Source organism: Oncorhynchus tshawytscha, linkage group LG08 (genome assembly GCF_018296145.1).
Source record: "Oncorhynchus tshawytscha isolate Ot180627B linkage group LG08, Otsh_v2.0, whole genome shotgun sequence".
In the NCBI taxonomy this organism is placed as follows: domain Eukaryota; kingdom Metazoa; phylum Chordata; class Actinopteri; order Salmoniformes; family Salmonidae; genus Oncorhynchus; species Oncorhynchus tshawytscha.
Genome location: NC_056436.1, coordinates 63,494,436 through 63,513,391, shown reverse-complemented (window position 1 = coordinate 63,513,391; position 18,956 = coordinate 63,494,436). Strand labels below are relative to the sequence as shown.

The 18,956-nt window shown below is 44.0% G+C and overlaps 2 protein-coding genes across 7 annotated transcripts in view; both read right to left on the bottom strand.

Annotated features, from left to right (window-relative positions):
• The window catches only part of LOC112242181 (protocadherin gamma-C5-like), a 238,377-nt gene that overhangs the window by 134,819 nt on the left and 84,602 nt on the right, over positions 1-18,956 (bottom strand). The gene's annotated exons all lie outside the window — the stretch shown is intronic.
• LOC121846975 (protocadherin gamma-A11-like) lies at positions 7,779-18,528 on the bottom strand. Its single transcript, XM_042326212.1, has 2 exons — positions 16,032-18,528; positions 7,779-7,796 (listed from the first exon to the last, which is right to left on the bottom strand). The coding sequence occupies exons 1-2, from the start codon at positions 18,414-18,416 to the stop codon at positions 7,779-7,781; spliced, it is 2,403 nt and encodes an 800-aa protein (XP_042182146.1). The 5' UTR covers positions 18,417-18,528.

Sequence of the window (18,956 nt, the reverse complement as noted above, 5' to 3'; positions counted from 1 at the left end):
AGTAGGTGTGACATAACCACTGTAGGTGTGACATAATCACAGTAGGTGTGACATAATCACAGTCGGTGTGATATAACCACTGTAGGTGTGACATAACCACAGTAGGTGTGACATAACCACTGTAGGTGTGACATAACCACAGTAGGTGTGACATAACCACAGTAGGTGTGACATAACCACAGTAGGTGTGACATAACCACTGTAGGTGTGACATAATCACAGTAGGTGTGACATAATCACAGTCGGTGTGATATAACCACTGTAGGTGTGACATAATCACAGTAGTTTGTAGGTGTTACAGGATTAAATTAGCAAAACAAATATTTCGAAAATGGAGAGGAAACACTGGACACTGCTGCTCATGCTCCCAGATGATTTTATTTATAATAATGTTTCGACCTTAGGATGCCTGATGAAGAACTAAGGGTCGAAACGTTGTCATAAATAAGTATCACCTGGGAGAATGAGCAGCAGTGTACAGCGTTTTCCTTTCTGTTTTCCATGAGTTTACTTTCAACTTCAGCACCTGAGGAAAGTACCTGGATGTGTGTAAATGATTCAGCTTTTGTACAAAAAAATATATAGGCAATCAAATTGTTCAACTGAAGATCAACACAGAAGGGAAAGACTGCTCTTTTAACTCACACTCTGTCAATCTTAATTGTGCTAGCTAGCTAAATTCAAATTTGTCAGCTAGCTTACTGGCTAGCTCCAACTGTTTACTGGTGGTAACCATAGCAACATGGCCACTGCGGCACAGCAAGCAGCACCCCCATTTTCTAAATTTCCAGCAGAAATCAATTCAGAAAAGAAAATAATCAATTTTAAACACAGAATGCAGAGGGAGAACCCGGAAAATGTGTTTGCCGACTGCTCACCCAACAGGACTGTTACAAACCTATTATTTTACACAGACCACACTACTGCCTGGTATGCAGCTGGAACCAGGCATTTCAGCTATACAACAAAGAAAGGCATCTGCAAGGGAAGGAAAATATACATTTGAGGACAGCGAAAAGGACCAGGAAAACGGGTTTCTGACGGTAACCGAGTACGAGAACAGCACTGTCATGCACCAGGACAGCACACCAACCTCACCTCAGGTACTCCAACAGCAGGAGCACAAACACAGATCCACCAACAGGTCTATCCTAGCCCCCCTCCCCCTGCTCGTCTACAACCACCAGAGCCAAGACCACACCACCATCAGTCTGCTGAGAGAGGCTGGCTCTGTTAGATGTATGAGTTACTGAGCTAAAATAGCAGCCCCCTGCTACACCCCCTTCAGCCCAGACACAGAGCTTCTACAGGACCAGATCAACCAGTGCAGGACCCAGCTAAAGAACTTGTCCAGGAGCTGAGAGAGAGCCTTACCACAGGGCTTGAGGAGGTAAAGGCCACAATGAGGAGAGAGCCTTACCACAGCGCTTGAGGAGGTAAAGGCCACAATGAGGAGAGAGCCTTACCACAGTGCTTGAGGAGGTAAAGACCACAATGAGGAGAGAGCCTTACCACAGCGCTTGAGGAGGTAAAGGCCACAATGAGGAGAGAGCCTTACCACAGCGCTTGAGGAGGTAAAGGCCACAATAAGGAGAGAGCCTTACCACAGCTCTTGAGGAGGTAAAGGCCACCATGAGGAGAGAGCCTTACCACAGCGCTTGAGGAGGTAAAGGCCACAATAAGGAGAGAGCCTTACCACAGCGCTTGAGGAGGTAAAGGCCACAATGAGGAGAGAGCCTTACCACAGCTCTTGAGGAGGTAAAGGCCACCATGAGGAGAGAGCCTTACCACAGCGCTTGAGGAGGTAAAGGCCACAATAAGGAGAGAGCCTTACCACAGCTCTTGAGGAGGTAAAGGCCACCATGAGGAGAGAGCCTTACAACAGCTAGGAAGAAGGAAAAGAAAAGATAACTCATGTTTGTTGTTATCCTGTTTCTCACTCTGAACAACTTAGTAGCTACTATAGTTCTGACTGTGCTGTTTCTCACTCTGAACAACTTAGTAGTTACTATAGTTCTGACTGTGCTGTTTCTCACTCTGAACAACTTTCTAGTTACTATAGTTCTGACTGTGCTGTTTCTCACTCTGAACAACTTTGTAGTTACTGTATTTCTGACTGTAATCCTGTTTATCTCACTCTGAACAGCTTAGTAGTACAGATGCACAATTGAAAGCAAGTACGGCAACTGCACCGCCCGAAACCGCAAGGCTCTCCAGAGGGAGGTGTGGTCTGCCCAACGCATTACCGGGGGCAAACTACCCTCTCTCCAGGATACCTACAGCACCCGATATCACAGGAAGGCCAAAAATATCATCATGAACATCAACCACCCGAGCCACTGTCTGTTCACCCAGCTATCATCCAGAAGGTCAGTGCAGGGGCATCAAAGCTGGGACCGAGAGACTGAAAAACAGCTTCTATCTCAAGGCCATCAGACTGTTAACTTAAACAGTCATCACTAGCACATTAGAGGCTGCTTGCTGCCTATAGGCATAGACTAGAAATCTCTGTCCACTTGAAGGAATGGAACACCAGTCACTTTAATAATGTTTACAAATCTTGCATTACTCATCTCATATGTATATACTGTATTCTATACCATATCTTAGTCCATTACGCTCTGACATTGCTCGTCTAAATGTATATAGTCTTAATTCATTCCTACTTAGATTTGTGTGTATTGGGTATATGTTGTGTAATTTGCTAGATATTACTTGTTAGATATTACTGTGCTGCCGGAGCTAGGAGCACAAGCATTTCGCAACCCCCACAATAACATCTGCTAATCACGTGTATGTGACCAATAACATTTGATTAGTACTGTATTTCTGACTGCTATTCTTTCTTTTTGCAACATGAAATCACTATCAGTTAGCATGTGGAACGTTCAGGGCCTAAACTCATCAACCTTTGGACTGAAGAGTTTAGCACTGGAGTTCAACAAAATTCTTCAAGATGTTGACGTCATCATTCTGCAGGAGACATGGTGTAAGGTAGACATTGTCACTCACTGTCCCACAGGCTATAGAGAGGTAATTGTGCCATCACAGCTCAATAGAGGCAGAGACTCTGGAGGACTGATCATTTGGTACAAATCCCAACTACAACATCTAATTTGATCCCCTCAAAATTGGGAAATATCACAATTGGTTAAAACTGAAAAAATGACTTGTACTGACAGAAAACTGTCAGGGGGATATATATATATATATATATATATATATATATATATATATCTCCCCCCTCAGAATCCCAATTTTACTCAGGGGAGATCTTCCCCACCCTTGAGGAAGAGGCATGCCATTTACAGGCCCAGGGAACACCAGCTTTATTACAGGCCATACTGTTTCTAACTGTTGTGACATCCCCCATAGAAACAACAGTGACAGCACCATCAACAAAAACAGAAGGGATCTGTTGCAGCTCTGTCAAAGCCTGGGTCTGTATTTTGTCAATGGTAGGTTACGGGGGGACTCTGGGGAGATTCAGCTGCTGCTCACCTCTTGGCCACAGTACAGTAGACTATATGATTACAGACATTGACACTTTCTCTCTCAGCTCATTCACTGTCAAGCCACTAACACCTCTGTCTGATCACAGCCAAATTATGTTGTTCCTCAAAAGAACAGACATGGAAACAACCCCACATACACAGCCCAGTAAGCTGTACAAAATCAGAAATTCATACAGATGGGCCCAAAACAGCACAGAAGAATACCAGAAAGCAACCAGTAACCAAAATATCCAAACACTCTTAGATAACTTTCTGGATACCACATTCACTCACAGTAAAGAAGGCATCAATCTAGCAGTACAAAAACATCTGATGAAAGATGACAAACAAAAGCACAGAGACTCAAATAATGGTGAATTACGCCTTAATTACTGTGACTTTAAAACTCTATAAACGTAACACTCAGAACCAAAAAAAGCACAATACAACAGCAAGCAGCTGACATTCATTGAGGAGTCTATAAACACAAACAACTTCTGGCAAAATGTGAAAAACCACAAAGAATCTAAACGAGAGGAATTAGCGATACAAAATGTTGACATGTTGACAACCCATTTTAAAGCAATCTACAACACCGTTCAAATTGATGCAAAAGCAGAACAATGCCAAATCCATGCACTTTGTGACATCGGCTGATGTAAAAAGGGCTTTGTAAATACATTTGATTGAATTTGATTGATCAGAAGTTGAACAGATTAGATTATGGGGTGGCTGGTAGCCTAGTGGTTAGCGTGTTGGGCTAGTAACCAAAAGGTTGCTGGTTCAAATCCTGAAGCTGACAAGGTACAAATCTGTTGGTCTGCCCCTGAACAAGGCAGTTAACCCATGGTTCCCAGGTAGGCCATCATTGTAAATGCAAATTAGTTTTATTTATTCAAAAAAGCTATAAAAGGACAATCAAAATCCATTCGACTCCCCAACTGCTGACCAGGAGCTCAATAAGAATGTTCAGGCCCTCAATTAGACCAAAGTTCTCAAATGGTACAAAATACAATGCCTTCAGAAAGTATTCATACCCTTAGACTTTTTCCACATTTTGTTAGGTTACAGACTTGTTTTTCCCCTCATCAATCTACACACAATACCACATAATGACAAAGAAAAAACAGGTTAAGAAATTTTAGCAAATTCCTAAAATAAAAAAAAAAGACTGAAATCTCACTTTTACATAAGTATTCAGAACATTTCCTCAGTACTTTGTTGAAGCTCCTTTGGCAGTGATTACAGCCTCGAGTCTTCTTGGGTATGACGCTACAAGCTTGGCACTCCTGTATTTGGGGAGCCCCAGTCTGAGGTCCTGAGCACTCTGGAGCAGGTTTTCATCAAGGCTGTCTCTGTACTTTGCTCCGTTCAGCTTTGCCTCGATCCTGACTAGTCTCCCACTCCCTGTCGCTGAAAAACATCCCCACAGCATGATGCTGCTACCACCATACTTCACCGAAGGGATGGTGCCAGCTTTCCTCCAGATGTGACGTTTGGCATTCAAGCCAAAGAGTTCGATCTTGGTTTCATCAGACCAGAGAATCTTGTTTCTCTTGGTCTGTGAGTCTTTATGTGCCTTTTGACAAACTCCAAGCGGGGTGTCACGTGCCTTTTACTGAGGAGTGGCTTCCGACTGGCCAATCTACCATAAAGGCCTGCTTGGTGGAGTGCTGCTGTCACGAGTCCGACCAAGGGTGGTTCCCCTTCCCGGGCGGGTGCCGCTCGGCGGTCGTCATCACCGGCCTATTAGCTGCCACTGATTGTCTTTCCTCCCCCTCCTTGTATGTTTATTGGTAGCACCTGTTTATGTATAATTAGTTTGTCTTTATTAGACAGCCGGCCCGCCTGGTTGTTGTGCGGGATTATTTCAGTGTAACCTTCGGCTCTGTTGTAGAGGTACGTGTTAGTGCGTGGTCGTGATTTTTTCCGTTGTACATTTTCATTCCCTGTGTTTGGGGAACGTTACTATTGTGAGCACCCTGTGGTGCGTTGGTGCTATTAAAGACGCACAGCATTGCACTCTCTGTCTCCTGCGTTTGACTCCACACCCACGACACCCGGAGCATTACAGCTGCAGAGATGGTTATCCTTCTGGAAGGTTCTCCCATCTCCACAGAGGAACTCTGGAGCTCTGTCAGTGTCACCATTATCTTCTTGGTAACCTCCCTGAGCAAGGCCCTTCTCCCCCGATTGCTCAGTTTGGCCGGACGGCCAGCTCTAGGAAGAGACTTGGTGGTTCCAAACTCCTTCCATTTAAGAATGATGGAGGCCACTGTATTCTTGGGGATGATCAATTATGTAGAAATGTTTTGGTACCCTTCCCCAGATCTCTGCCTCGACACAATCCTGTCTCGGAGCTCTATGGACAATTACTTTGACCTCGTTGCTTGGTTTTTGCTCTGACTTGCACTGTCAACTGTGGGACCTTATATAGAAAGGTGTGTGCCTTTCCAAATCATGTCCAATCAATTGAATTTACCACAGGGGAGACTCCAGTCATCTCAAGGATGATCAATGGGAACAGGATGCACCTGAGCTCAACTTCGTGTCTCAAAGCATAGGGTATGAATACTTATGTAAATAAGGTATTTGTTTTTTATTTTTAAAACATTTGCAAAAATGACAAAAAAACCTGTTTCCACTCTGTCATTATGGGGTATTGTGTGTGGATTGCTGAGGATTATGTTTTATTTCATCCATTTTCAAATAAGGCTGTAACTTAACAAAATGTGGAAAAAGACAAGGGGTCTGAATACTTTCCCGCCATTAAAAAACAACAAATTAAAATACTAATAAAAATGTGGCTAAAATAAATTGTATGTGTTATTGAACAAATTGAACTTGATGGGGGCGAGGTGTGGGGTCCACTTACAGAACAAGATTTCATCCAATGGGACAAACACCTCATTGAAACCCTGCATGCAGAGTTCTGTAAGATTCTCCTACATGTCCAGAGGAAAACTACAAGCAATGCATGCAGGGAAGAATTAGGCTAATATCCACTAATAATAAAAGGCTACAAAAATAGCAAATAAGTTTTGTAAACATCTAAAATACAGTGACCCCTTCTCATATCATTACCAAGCCCTGCAATGCCAAGAGCTGAGCAAAGAAAAGAGTCCCCTCATCCAGCTGGTCCTGGGGCTGAGTTCTACTAACACACTGAAGTCTCAGGACCAGAACATCCAATCAATCAGAATAAACCGAACTAAAACACAGTCAAAACAAAACGCATTACTTATTGGTAAACAAGCACAAAGCAAAAGGCAGTGCTGTCTGGCCCTAAATGGACAGTACACTGTGGCAAAGTATTTGACCATGGTTAGTGATGAAAACCTTAGAAAAACCTTGAAAAGTACAGGCCCAGTGAGCACAGCCTTCCCATTGAGAAGGGTAGACACATGAAAACCTGGCTCCCTGTAGAGGAAAGGCTGTGCAACCACAGTAAACAACAGTGGAACCTGAGACGGAGCTGCATTTCCTGACAACATGTAAAAACATATATAAAACAATTAGTGTCATTTTCCCAAATTTGAAACCCTTATTCAAGGTTTCAAAGACCTCTCTGATGAGAATAGGCTACCCGTCCTGTTGGGGAAGGACACAGAGAGCTGTGGGTTGGCAGCGCACTACACTGCTGCCTGCTATAAGTTGAGGGACAGTGTCTGACAGACCAACCAACCTGCAGGTGTCCTCTAAGCCATTGTTATTGTCCATTGTATGGTTATTTTGACCCTTGATTATTGTTGTTACTATTGTCCCGTTGACAATATTGATTATTATTATTTAAATTATGTTAATATTGTACATCTCCAAAGTATTCTTTGGCAATATTTAAATTGTTACGTCACACCAATAAAGCAAATTGAATTGAGAGAGAGAGAGAGACAACACCAGGTTAACTCCTCAGAAATCTGAATCAATAACATAAAAATAATAAAAGTTGACTTATGAGATACTGACGAGACACATTAGATTTGGACTATGTTGGACAAACAGCACGAATGTCTGAGGCTATTGACTTATTTTTCATTCTTTTAAATGATCAATGAGTAATTGACCCATGCCATGTGCTTTGCAATAGTTGATACCTAATGAGATACATCATCAGAAGTTCATTCCCCAAGGCTCACCTTGAGACTAGCTGAGTCTTGTACGTGGGACTGTGTCTTTCTGATAGGCCATGCTGTTTTCCTCAATGTGTCTGTGTCTATGGAACACCCAAAACGTAAGCCCCCCTTCCATGAGCCAGTGGTCAGAAAACATTTGAAACTGTCATCTTTAAGGAGAGTCCCACGCCTGTGGGGAAAACAGGGAGGCTGGACACGAAGTACATGAACCCACGTCTACACATCTTGAAGTACACGACTGCACTGATCATAAGGAGTAGGAGAGAAGACATGGTCACCAGGGCGATTATCAAATAAAGCATGAAGTTACAGCTCGCCTGTGAGGGAATTCACCTGTGAATTCAAAGAGCTTGTTCAAAACAGGCCAAAACTACATTGACTGTTGCAGTGGCTGAGAGGAACTCAAGCCCGTTGTCCCTTGCCATGATCACATGGGTTTGTTTAGGCTAGTCCTGCTCTTCAAAACAGCCTCACAGTCCTGATTTCTCCACTGTGCAGGCCAATAGTGAAGGGGTTGGGCTGCGGTGCTTAGGAGAGCCACACGTTATGGCCGGAGTCGGCGTCCACAGCAACCACTTTGGTAACCAGGTAACTTTTAGGTGCCTACAGCAGCAGCAGGTCCTCTGCGATGAAGCCAGATGATTGGACAGGTTACAGAATAATGGGTATGTTGTCATTATGGTCACCGATGAACACCCTTACAGTGCAGGTACTGGAGAGAGGAGGGGTACCATTGTCTTGATCTGTGACTCCCACCTTATAGTGACTGGCCTGCTGTTAATCAAAGGGGCGCGAAGTGAAGAGCTCTCCGGTCTGCGTTAATAGAGAAGGAAAAGGGTGTTTCTGGGTTTATGCCCTATGATGAAGAGTATAGTATTTTAGCATTGGATCCCGTGTTTAGATCCTCGGCTTTCATCCTTATCACTAATGTGCCTCTACGTTGGTTTTCCCAAACTTTAGCAGTGTACTCGCTCTGAGTAAAAGTATGGGGATTGTCATTCACGTCGTCCACTATGATGGATATTCATTTTCTACTGGACAGTGAGGGAGATTCAGAGTCACCGACTGTCACCGTGATGTTATAGTGTGGGTTCATCTCTCTGTCCAATATACCCTCAGTCACCAACACAAAGTATTTCTTAACCTCTGATATCAATTTAAAAAAGAATACTGTCTGAGATGGCACACTTGACCCGGCCGCCATTTCCAGTGTCCAGGTCATGCATGTTTAGCAAAGCAACCATGGTACCAGGTTGAGAATCCTCGGCCACCATAGCGGAGGCAGATTTCACAGCTATCACAGGCTCAATGTCATTCACATCAATCACTTCAATTATGAGTTTACAGGGTGACCCCTGACCCCCGCCATCTTTAGCTTGGACATCTACCTCACGCGCGCTTGCCTCCACATAGTCCACTTGACCCACTACCCTCACCTCACCGCGGGGACATTGTCATTGGTATCCAGAACATGGATGTGAATAGACACGGTGCCTGACCTGGCAGAATTACCCCCGTCAACACCACTGATGGTCAGAGTTTATTCTGCCTGGGTCTCCTGGTCCAATGCTTTTTTCAGAACCAGTTCTGGGTATGGTATTTCATTAATTGGGGTGATCATTTTTAAGGCAAAATTATTAGTGTGGCTCAGTTTATAACCAAGAACTGAGTTGGTTCCCAAATCAGGGTCATGCACACTCTCTAGAGGGAAGCGTCTATCCCAGCACCGTTGACTCGACCAGGTCAAGATCAATTTCCCCAGGAGCAAAAGCATGGCTGTTGTCCTTCATATCCTGAATATCTAAAACAAGACTGTACACTTTGAGAGGATCCTCCAGCAGCAATTGATACTGTAGAACGCATACATTCTCTTGTACGCACAACCCCTCTCTATCTATTTGCTTGCTGACCAACAGAGAGCTGAAACCAGAGTCAAGACTCACAGAGCTGCCGAGTGCCCTCCGCCACGATGCGGGCTCGACGAGCTCCAAGTTCAGGCAATTTCTTCCTCAGATCTTTTGCCACATTCCCAATGACCGAGCAGCGCACCTCTCCAAGCAATGGGACGAAGAGAAAGATATTCACCCAAATCTACATCCCTTTACTCCGTTTTAAGCATTGTTGTTCTACGGTGTATCCTTTGGTGACATAAAACAATTAAGTGTATATATTGTTACGTTCCCCAGATTATGTGTTGTAGATTGTGTATTTGCATGTGTTTATTTCAGGAAATGGCTTCCTGAAATCCCTCAAGCAGCTGATTGATCGACTCCAGGGCTAATTGGAGAGCTGACCCCGCCCCCTCGTCAAGACACAGCTGTCTCCAATTACCCATTCCTTCTGAAGCTATATAAAAGCCAGTGTTCTGTTCAGGAGGGAGATCTTTTTGGAGGTAGAGATTTTGCTGGAGGTAGGGATTGCTGAGATTGATTGTGATAGAGGTTGATTTTGCTGGAAAGTGGTATGTTCTGTGAGTTTGTTGCTCAGATAGAGCTTATTTGACATCCTTTTGTTTCTTAGTTTGTTTGAAATTGTTTAATATTCTGTTTCATTTGTTCCCAGGGGGGAAGGGGAAGGCACCTAGGGAGTGCTTAGGCAAGAGGCCCGCGGGCATACATATACCCGTAGCATATTCGCTGTCTAGACACACTAGGTAAGACCTGGGCGGACCACCCCTTGTATTTTGGTTAGGGCACCAGGTGGTGCTAAATTAGGTAAGTAGTGGGTAGGCAGGTAAAATAGGAGAGAGGGGGGCTTTGAGATTTACTTTCTTTGCTTTGGTTCCGTCCAGCCCCTTTTCCCCATATTACCGTGTAAAGGAATAAAGTCCTTGTAAACGGTACCACATTCTGCCTGTTGTCATTCTTACTTGCACCTACAGTCCGTACCTTTTTCGCTTCACAGAGAGTTTAGTTGTAGCAGGGTGTTGCGTTCCCTCTTCATAGAGGCGTGCGTAACATAATGGGGGCTCATCTGGGATTTTTCCATTAAACCCACCGGACCCTGCTGCTCTGAGCTCTCTCTGTGGTTAGTGATTGAGGTGTGATGGTAGGTTGTGAGTTTGGATGACTTGTTTAGTTAGTGTGTTCAGGAGACTGCATTGTAAAAGATGGCTGCCTCAGCCATCTCCAAGTTTTTTGAAGCGCCCTCTATTGATTGTTTGGTGAGGTTTCGTAAAGTAGACCTTATAGCTATAGCTGACCATTATGGATTTGTATTCCCTGAGAAAGCCCTAAAGGCTGAGCTTTTGGTGCTAGTCAGGGAGGGTTTGGTGAGAGAATGGATTCTCTCATTGCAAGGAGAGGAGACTGGTAGACCTTCTGATGCCAAGTCAGAGGACAGGGTGGAGGAAGGGGTTCCTCGTACCCCCTTTACATTGACCCGATTCGATCCTTTATCTTCTGCTTCGGGTCGTTCAGATGGGACTGCTAGGCTGAAAGTGAGGCTGGCTCGGTTAGAAATGGAGCAAAAAGATAAAGAGAGACAGATGAATTTTGAACTTGAAATTAGGAAAATAGAAGCTGACAAGGAGGTGAGGATCCGACAACTGGAGCTAGATGCTGGCTCCAGTGCGACTCCACAAGCTGCTCATCATCAAGCCCACTTCGATGTGAGTAAAAACATAGCTTTAGTCCCTCCATTCCGAGAGTCGGAAGTTGATTCTTATTTCTCTGCATTTGAGCGTGTGGCCGCTGCGCTGCATTGGCCACTCGAGGTTTGGCCGCTCCTGTTACAATGTAAATTGTCTGGGAAAGCCCAGGAAGTAGTAGCTGCTCTCTCCCTGGAAGACAGTTTACACTACGATATGGTTAAAACTACAGTGTTGCGGGCTTATGAGTTGGTGCCTGAAGCTTATAGGCAGCACTTCAGGAACCACAAAAAAACGTCTCACTGTACATTTGTTGAATTTGCTAGGGACAAAGAGTCTCTGTTTAGTCGTTGGTGTTCAGCCAGCAAAGCTAACACCTTTGCTGATATTCGGGAGTTGATGCTGTTGGAGGACTTTAAAAGCAACCTCCCAGATAGACTTGTAGTTCGTTTAAATGAACAGAAAGTGGTGACATTGGCCCAAGCAGCAGTGTTGGCGGATGAGGACGCTTTGACACACAAGACTGTTTTTGGTGCACCACGTTTTGAAGGCTGGACGATTACGTCATCAGTTCCTCGTTCAGGTCGCTTTTCCTCTGACAACCCTAAGCCTTTTCATGAAGTCCGTGAATGTTTTTACTGTCACCAAAAGGGTCACGTGATTGCGGACTGCCCAGTTTTGAAAAATAAACCGAAACAGTCCCAGTCACCGTCCCCAAAAATGAAAAGTTTGGGTTTAGTCAAGTCTTTGGATCGTCCATTGGATCGAGTTGTTGATTCAGCATTTGAGAAACCGGATCCTGTCTATGCTCCGTTTATCTCTGCCGGTTATGTTTCCTTAACAGGAGAACCAACTGATCAAAAGCCTATCCAAATCCTACGTGACACCGGGCGCAGTCAGTAATCATTACTGATGCTTTACCCTGGTCTCCTGAAACGTATTGTGGCTCACATGTCATATTACAGGGGATAGAGACAAAAACCGTACCTGTACCATTACACTGGGTCCACTTAGTGTCAGACTTGGTATCAGGACGTTTCCGTGTTGGTGTAGTGTCTACACTGCCAGTATCAGGAGTAAAATTGCTACTAGGGAATGATATTGCTGGTGGTAATGTCACTCCTGTGTTAGAGGTAGTAGACAACCCAGAAATCAGAACTACAGAGGAGAAATTGGTTCAAGCATTTCCACATGTTTTTCCTGCTTTGTGTGTTAACGAGGGCACAATCTCGCAAGCTAGGAGATGTGGTGGATTTGGCTAGTTCTATTTTTGAGAATGTTGAGGTTGAAGACAATGCACTGAGTATTCCTTCTGCATTGCCGACAGTTTTTACCCCGTAAAAACTAAGGCAGGGGAAAACGAAATCGCGCCCCAATTACATGACATTCTTTTGTCTGTCACCCCTGAGAAGGTGATTGAATGTCAAAAGAAGACACCAGTCTTCGCAAGTGTTTTGCTTCGGTAATTTCCATTGAAGAAGCTAAAACTAGACAGACTGCCTACCTTATAGAAGCAGGAGTTTTGATGCGTAAATGGGCATCTCATGACACCATTAATGACTGGAGTGAAGTGTGTCAAGTGGTTGTTCCTACACCGTTCCGACAGCAGGTGCTGTCACTCGCCCATGACCAGGCGTGGTCTGGACACTTGGGGATCACAAAGACCTATAACCGGGTCCTTCGTCATTTCTTCTGGCCAGGTTTGAAGTCTGACGTGGTCCAATTTTGTAAAACATGTCACATATGTCAACTCACTGGGAAAGTGAATCAAACAGCTCTACGAGCGCCACTCTGCCCGATTCCTGTGGTAGGGGAACCGTTTGAAAGAGTGATAATTGATTGTGTAGGTCCATTGCCGAAAACCAGGTCAGGTAACCAGTTCCTATAACAAATGTACAACCAGAACCGCCGCCTTATGCGGTGGGCTCTGATTGTGCAAAGATATAATGTACAGATAGCTTATGTGAAGGGCTCGGCAAATGTGGTTGCTGACGCTCTATCACGGGTTTACTAACTGGGGATACGTTGGCATTTATTATTGCAAAACTAGGTTTGCAATTTTTGTGGTGGGCGTGTTACGTTCCCCAGATTATGTGTTGTAGATTGTGTATTTGCATGTGTTTATTTCAGGAAATGGCTTCCTGAAATCCCTCAAGCAGCTGATTGATTGACTCCAGGGCTAATTGGAGAGCTGACCCCGCCCCCTCGTCAAGACACAGCTGTCTCCAATTACCCATTCCTTCTGAAGCTATATAAAAGCCAGTGTTCTGTTCAGGAGGGAGATCTTTTGGAGGTAGAGATTTTGCTGGAGGTAGGGATTGCTGAGATTGATTGTGATAGAGGTTGATTTTGCTGGAAAGCGGTATGTTCTGTGAGTTTGTTGCTCAGATAGAGCTTATTTGACATCCTTTTGTTTCTTAGTTTGTTTGAAATTGTTTAATATTCTGTTTCATTTGTTCCCAGGGGGGAAGGGAAGGCACCTAGGGAGTGCTTAGGCAAGAGGCCCGCGGGCATACATATACCCGTAGCATATTCGCTGTCTAGACACACTAGGTAAGACCTGGGCGGACCACCCCTTGTATTTTGGTTAGGACACCAGGTGGTGCTAAATTAGGTAAGTAGTGGGTAGGCAGGTAAAATAGGAGAGGGGGGCTTTGAGATTTACTTTCTTTGCTTTGGTTCCGTCCAGCCCCTTTTCCCCATATTACCGTGTAAAGGAATAAAGTCCTTGTAAACGGTACCACATTCTGCCTGTTGTCATTCTTACTTGCACCTACAGTCCATACCTTTTTCACTTCACGGAGAGTTTAGTTGTAGCAGGGTGTTGCGTTCCCTCTTCATAGAGGCGTGCGTAACTATATATATATATATATAAGAACAAGTATTTGATAACCTGCAAAATCGGCAGTGTTTCCTACTTACAAAGCATGTAGAGGTCTGTCATTTTTATCATAGGTACACTTCAACTGTGAGATGGAATCTAAAACAAAAATCCTGAAAATCACATTGTATGATTTTTAAGTAATTAATTTGCATTTTGTTGCATGACATAAGTATTTGATACATCAGAAAAGCAGAACTTAATATTTGGTACATAATCCTTTGTTTTGTAATTACAGAGATCATACGTTTCCTGTAGTTCTTGACCAGGTTTGCACACATTGCAGCAGGGATTGCAGTTAGTGGTTTTTCTTTATTTTTACTATTTTCTACATTGTAGAATAACAGTGAAGACATTATAACTATGAAATAACACATCTGGAATCATGTAGTAACCAAAAAAATCTAAATATATTTTAAATTCTAGATTTCTTCAAAGTAGACACCCTTTGCCTTGATGACAGCTTTGGAAACTCATGGCATTCTCTTAATCAGTTTCAACTGGAATGCTTTTTCAAGTCTTGAAGGAGTTCCCACATATGCCGAGCACTTGTTGGCTGCCTTTCCATCACTCTGTGGTCCAACTCATCACAAACCATCTCAATTGGTTTGAGGTCGGGTGAATGCAAAGGCCAGGTCATCTGATGCAGCATTCCATCACTCTCCTTCTTGGTCAAATAGCCCTTACACAGCCAGAAGGTGTGTTGGGTCACTGTCCTGTTGAAAAACAAATGATAGTCCCACTAAGCGCAAACCAGAGGGGATGGCGTATCGCTGCAGAATGCTGTGGTAGCCATGCTGGTTAAGTGTGCCTTGAATTCTAAATAAATCACTGAGTGTCATCAGCAAAGCACCCCCTAACCATCACACCTCCGAGATCATCCGTTCACCTACTCTGCGTCTCACAAAGACAGGGAGGTTGGAACCAACAATCTCAAATTTGGACCCATCAGACCAAAGAGCAGATTTCCACCTGTCTAATGCCCATTGCTCGTGTTTCTTGGCCCAAGCAAGTCTCTTCTTATTATGAAGCTGGTTGAGAGAATGCAAAGAGTGTGCAAAGATGTCATCAAGGCAAATGTTGGCTACTTTAAAGAATCTAAAATATATTTTGATTTGTTTAACACTTTTTTGGTTACTACATGATTCCATATGTGTTCTTTCATAAGACATCCTCATGATCTTTGGAGTCCCGGCTTTCGTTGTGAATCAACATATTCCGTGTTTATTTAATTTATGCTTCACAACGCTAACCGGAATGAAGGTAGCAGCAACCTTGAAATGAGGTCATACCCTCGGCCTGCTCTTATACATTCGTATTCCTAAATATGGTAGTAATCACACCAAATCATTTAAGGCACAGATCAATAGCCAAGATATTCAGCTTTCCGCAGACATCCTGCTTTTGCAGATAGGGGCTACCGTTCTCATACCAGACAGAATTGAATAAAACAAATCCAAGGTTCCCAAATATGGGGACTTTACATTTAAAGAGGTTTTAAGAATAAAGGTTGTCAACAAGTGGTTGGAAAAGTCTATAAGGTCACTTCAACAACAGACATGTTCACATAAATATTAGCAAGACAACTGTACACATTAACTCGCGCAGTACAGCTAAACCATTTCTACACATCTGTTAGCACGTGATGTGACATATATAAATCATTACAAGGAACAAAGGAAAATAATGATTATGTCGTGTCTCACATGTATAAGGGGTGTTCAGTGACATGGAAAGTGGCGGCCAACTGCAGCAAGGAGGCAAACACTGTCAAAACAGGCTTCTCATCTCATCCTTCTGTCTAAATTGCTCCACACTTCCAAAAACGTTCTCACCTGACATCTGGCATCTGTTCTACATTGTGATTATAAATGTTGGCCTAAGTACCTAGAATACACATCAAACGCGTAACACAATCGAATAGAGAGGCCTACCTCTGGGGACCCCTGGGAGTCATCAAATGCTTCAGCAAAGATTGTTGGAGTTGTTCTCAGAGTCTGGTCCACAAGCAGCGTGTTGTCATTGGAAGATCTGACGAACTTGAAGTCACTTGTGCGCGAGCCTGTCGTCAGGTATGCGTCATAATTGTAAGTGCTGCGGAGAGTTCCTGCGCCATCCACCTCTGCGTAGTTGGGAGGGAGATACGCGCTGGGGATGGCGACCGCTCCATCAAACAACAGTCTGGGCTTTCTCATGCGGCAAAACTTCACGGTCAGGATGGCAATGATGAAGGTGAAGAAAAAGGTGGAGACGGACACCAGCGCAATGATCAGATAAGAGGTGAGTTTGGAATTGTTTTCATCATAAGAGATATCTTTCAGTTCTGGCACTTCAGCCAAGTTATCAGAAATCACCAAATACATTGTACAGGTGGCAGAGAGAGAGGGCTGTCCATTATCTTTCACTGACACAATGAGGTTCTGTTTCATGCTGTCAGATTCAGAAATGTCCCGCTGTGTCCTGATCTCTCCGCTGTGGAGACCAATAGTGAAAAGTCCCGGATCAGTGGATTTGACTATATGATAAGAAAGCCAGGCGTTCTGGCCGGAGTCCGAGTCCACCGCAATCACCTTGGAAACCAGAGAGCCCTCGTGCGCAGCTTTGGGGACCAGTTCGGTCATGAAGGATTTCCCCTCCGGGGCGGGGTATAGTATCTGAGGAGAGTTGTCATTCACATCTGTTATGAACACACTGACCGTGACGTTGCTGCTGAGTGGAGGAGAACCGTTGTCTCTGGCCACCACGTGGACTTTAAAACTCCCGAATTGCTCATAATCAAACGACCTCACTGCGTGGATCACCCCCGTGTCTCCGTTAACGGATAAAAACGAGGACACTTGGACACCGTTCACCTCACCGGGAAAGAGAGAATAAATCACTGTGCCGTTCTGTCTCCAGTCTGGGTCTCGAGCAGTAACGGAACGTAAGGAAGAGCCAGGTTTGTTATTTTCAGTCACGTGGGCTTTATAGGACTGTTCCTCAAACACAGGTGGGTTGTCGTTGACGTCAGCTACAGATAACTGAACACTTTTAGAGGAGGACAGAGGTGGAGAGCCCTCGTCGGTGGCAGTGATTGTAATGTTGTAATCAGACACTAGTTCCCGGTCCAGTTCGCCCGTGGTCACCAGAGAATAGTAGTTTTTGATGGATGGCACCAGCTTAAAGGGAAGGTTTTGCTGAATGGAGCAGCGGACCTGTCGGTTATTCTCAGAGTCTCTATCCTGCACGTTAATGATGCCCACCTCTGTACCAGGTGACGCGTTCTCAGGTATGGGGTTAGTTAGAGATTGTAGATAAATCACAGGAGCGTTGTCATTAACATCTGTGATGTCTATTATGACTTTAGAATATGATGCTAACCCTAAACCATCCTTAGCTTTGATTCGCAATTCAAATGATGAAAATTCTTCAAAATCTATAGTGCCAATAACTCGTATGTCTCCTGTTTTACGGTCGATAGAAAATATGTTCTTTACGTCTTCTGAAACATGACCGAAGTCATACGTGATCTCCCCATTTGCTCCGTCATCTGCATCCGCAGCACTCACTGTAACCACTACAGTATCTAAAGGGGAGTTTTCAGGCAGACTGGCTTTATAGACGGCCTTGCTAAACACTGGGGCGTTATCGTTAGCATCCAGTACAGTGACGTGTATGACTACAGTACCTGATCTCTGCGGAGAGCCTCCGTCTACAGCTGTAAGCAATAATTTAACATCCTGCTTTTGTTCTCGATCAAGCTCCTTCTCTAGAACAAGATCCACAGTATGACTATCTACAATCAAAATGAAATTGTCATTCCTTTCAAGTGTGTATCTTTGAACTGAGTTCTGTCCTATATCCGCGTCATGAGCCTCCTCCAATGAGAATCGAGTGCCTTTAGCTGCAGATTCCCATATTTCCATATCTATCATCTCCTCGTTAAATTGTGGATAGTTGTCATTAATATCTTGAACATGAAGGCTAATACGTTGCAGCTCCAAAGGATTTTCCAATACAAGTTCCTGTTTTAAAACGCACAAAGCCTTGTTGCCACAAAGCCCCTCTCTGTCAATCCTTTCAGCAACAATCAAATCTCCGGAACTCAGATTAATGTCGCAATACCGTTTTTGGTTTCCTTCGGTATCAATACGGGCCTTACGAGCGGACAGTCCTCTCGCCTCCAGCCCGAGATCCTTGGCTATATTTCCAATAACAGATCCACGTTTCATCTCCTCCGGAAAAGAATAGCTCACGTCTCCATTGACGGAGTGCAGCAGACGAAGAAAGAAAACAAAGCCACAGACCAGGCCTGTCACTGTGAATATTTTGTGCTCCATCCTTAGATAAGAACGGTGGAGAAATAAGGCTGCAGTTATGTGCGTCACTATATGCAAATATCCAAAGTGAAGATATAGTTTTCAATCGAATATAATTCCAACCGAGAAAACACTAACAAACGTCCGGTCCCCACGATTTTCTGCAGCGCAGTGAACAACCCAGAGCGTTGTATTCGTCAACATGAAGTTGCTCAGCTGGTGAACAGCGACACTTTGAGTGCACTTCATAAATTGCATGTTTTAAATGACAACACACGGACTAACCCATTATCGATTTGATAAAATGCAAAGCACACTATCGGACCAAGCTCATGAAATAGACATAGAAGATCAAGACAGCCAGAATAAACGAGGATGAAGACAATACGCACATAACAGAACATAACACCTAGACAGCTATACCCCTAAAAGAGGAAATCTCACTTTTCTTCTCATTCTCCATTTACATTTCAGCCGATAAAGACAATATGTTTGTCCATGGGCGCAACTTTCCCTGTGAATGGGATATATGTCCCCCCCATATTCTGAAATTGCATCGTT

Coding starts and splice junctions, on each gene's coding strand:
- LOC121846975 (XM_042326212.1), bottom strand. CDS start 18,416: ATGGAGCACAAAATATTCACAGTGACAGGCCTGGTCTGTGGCTTTGTT.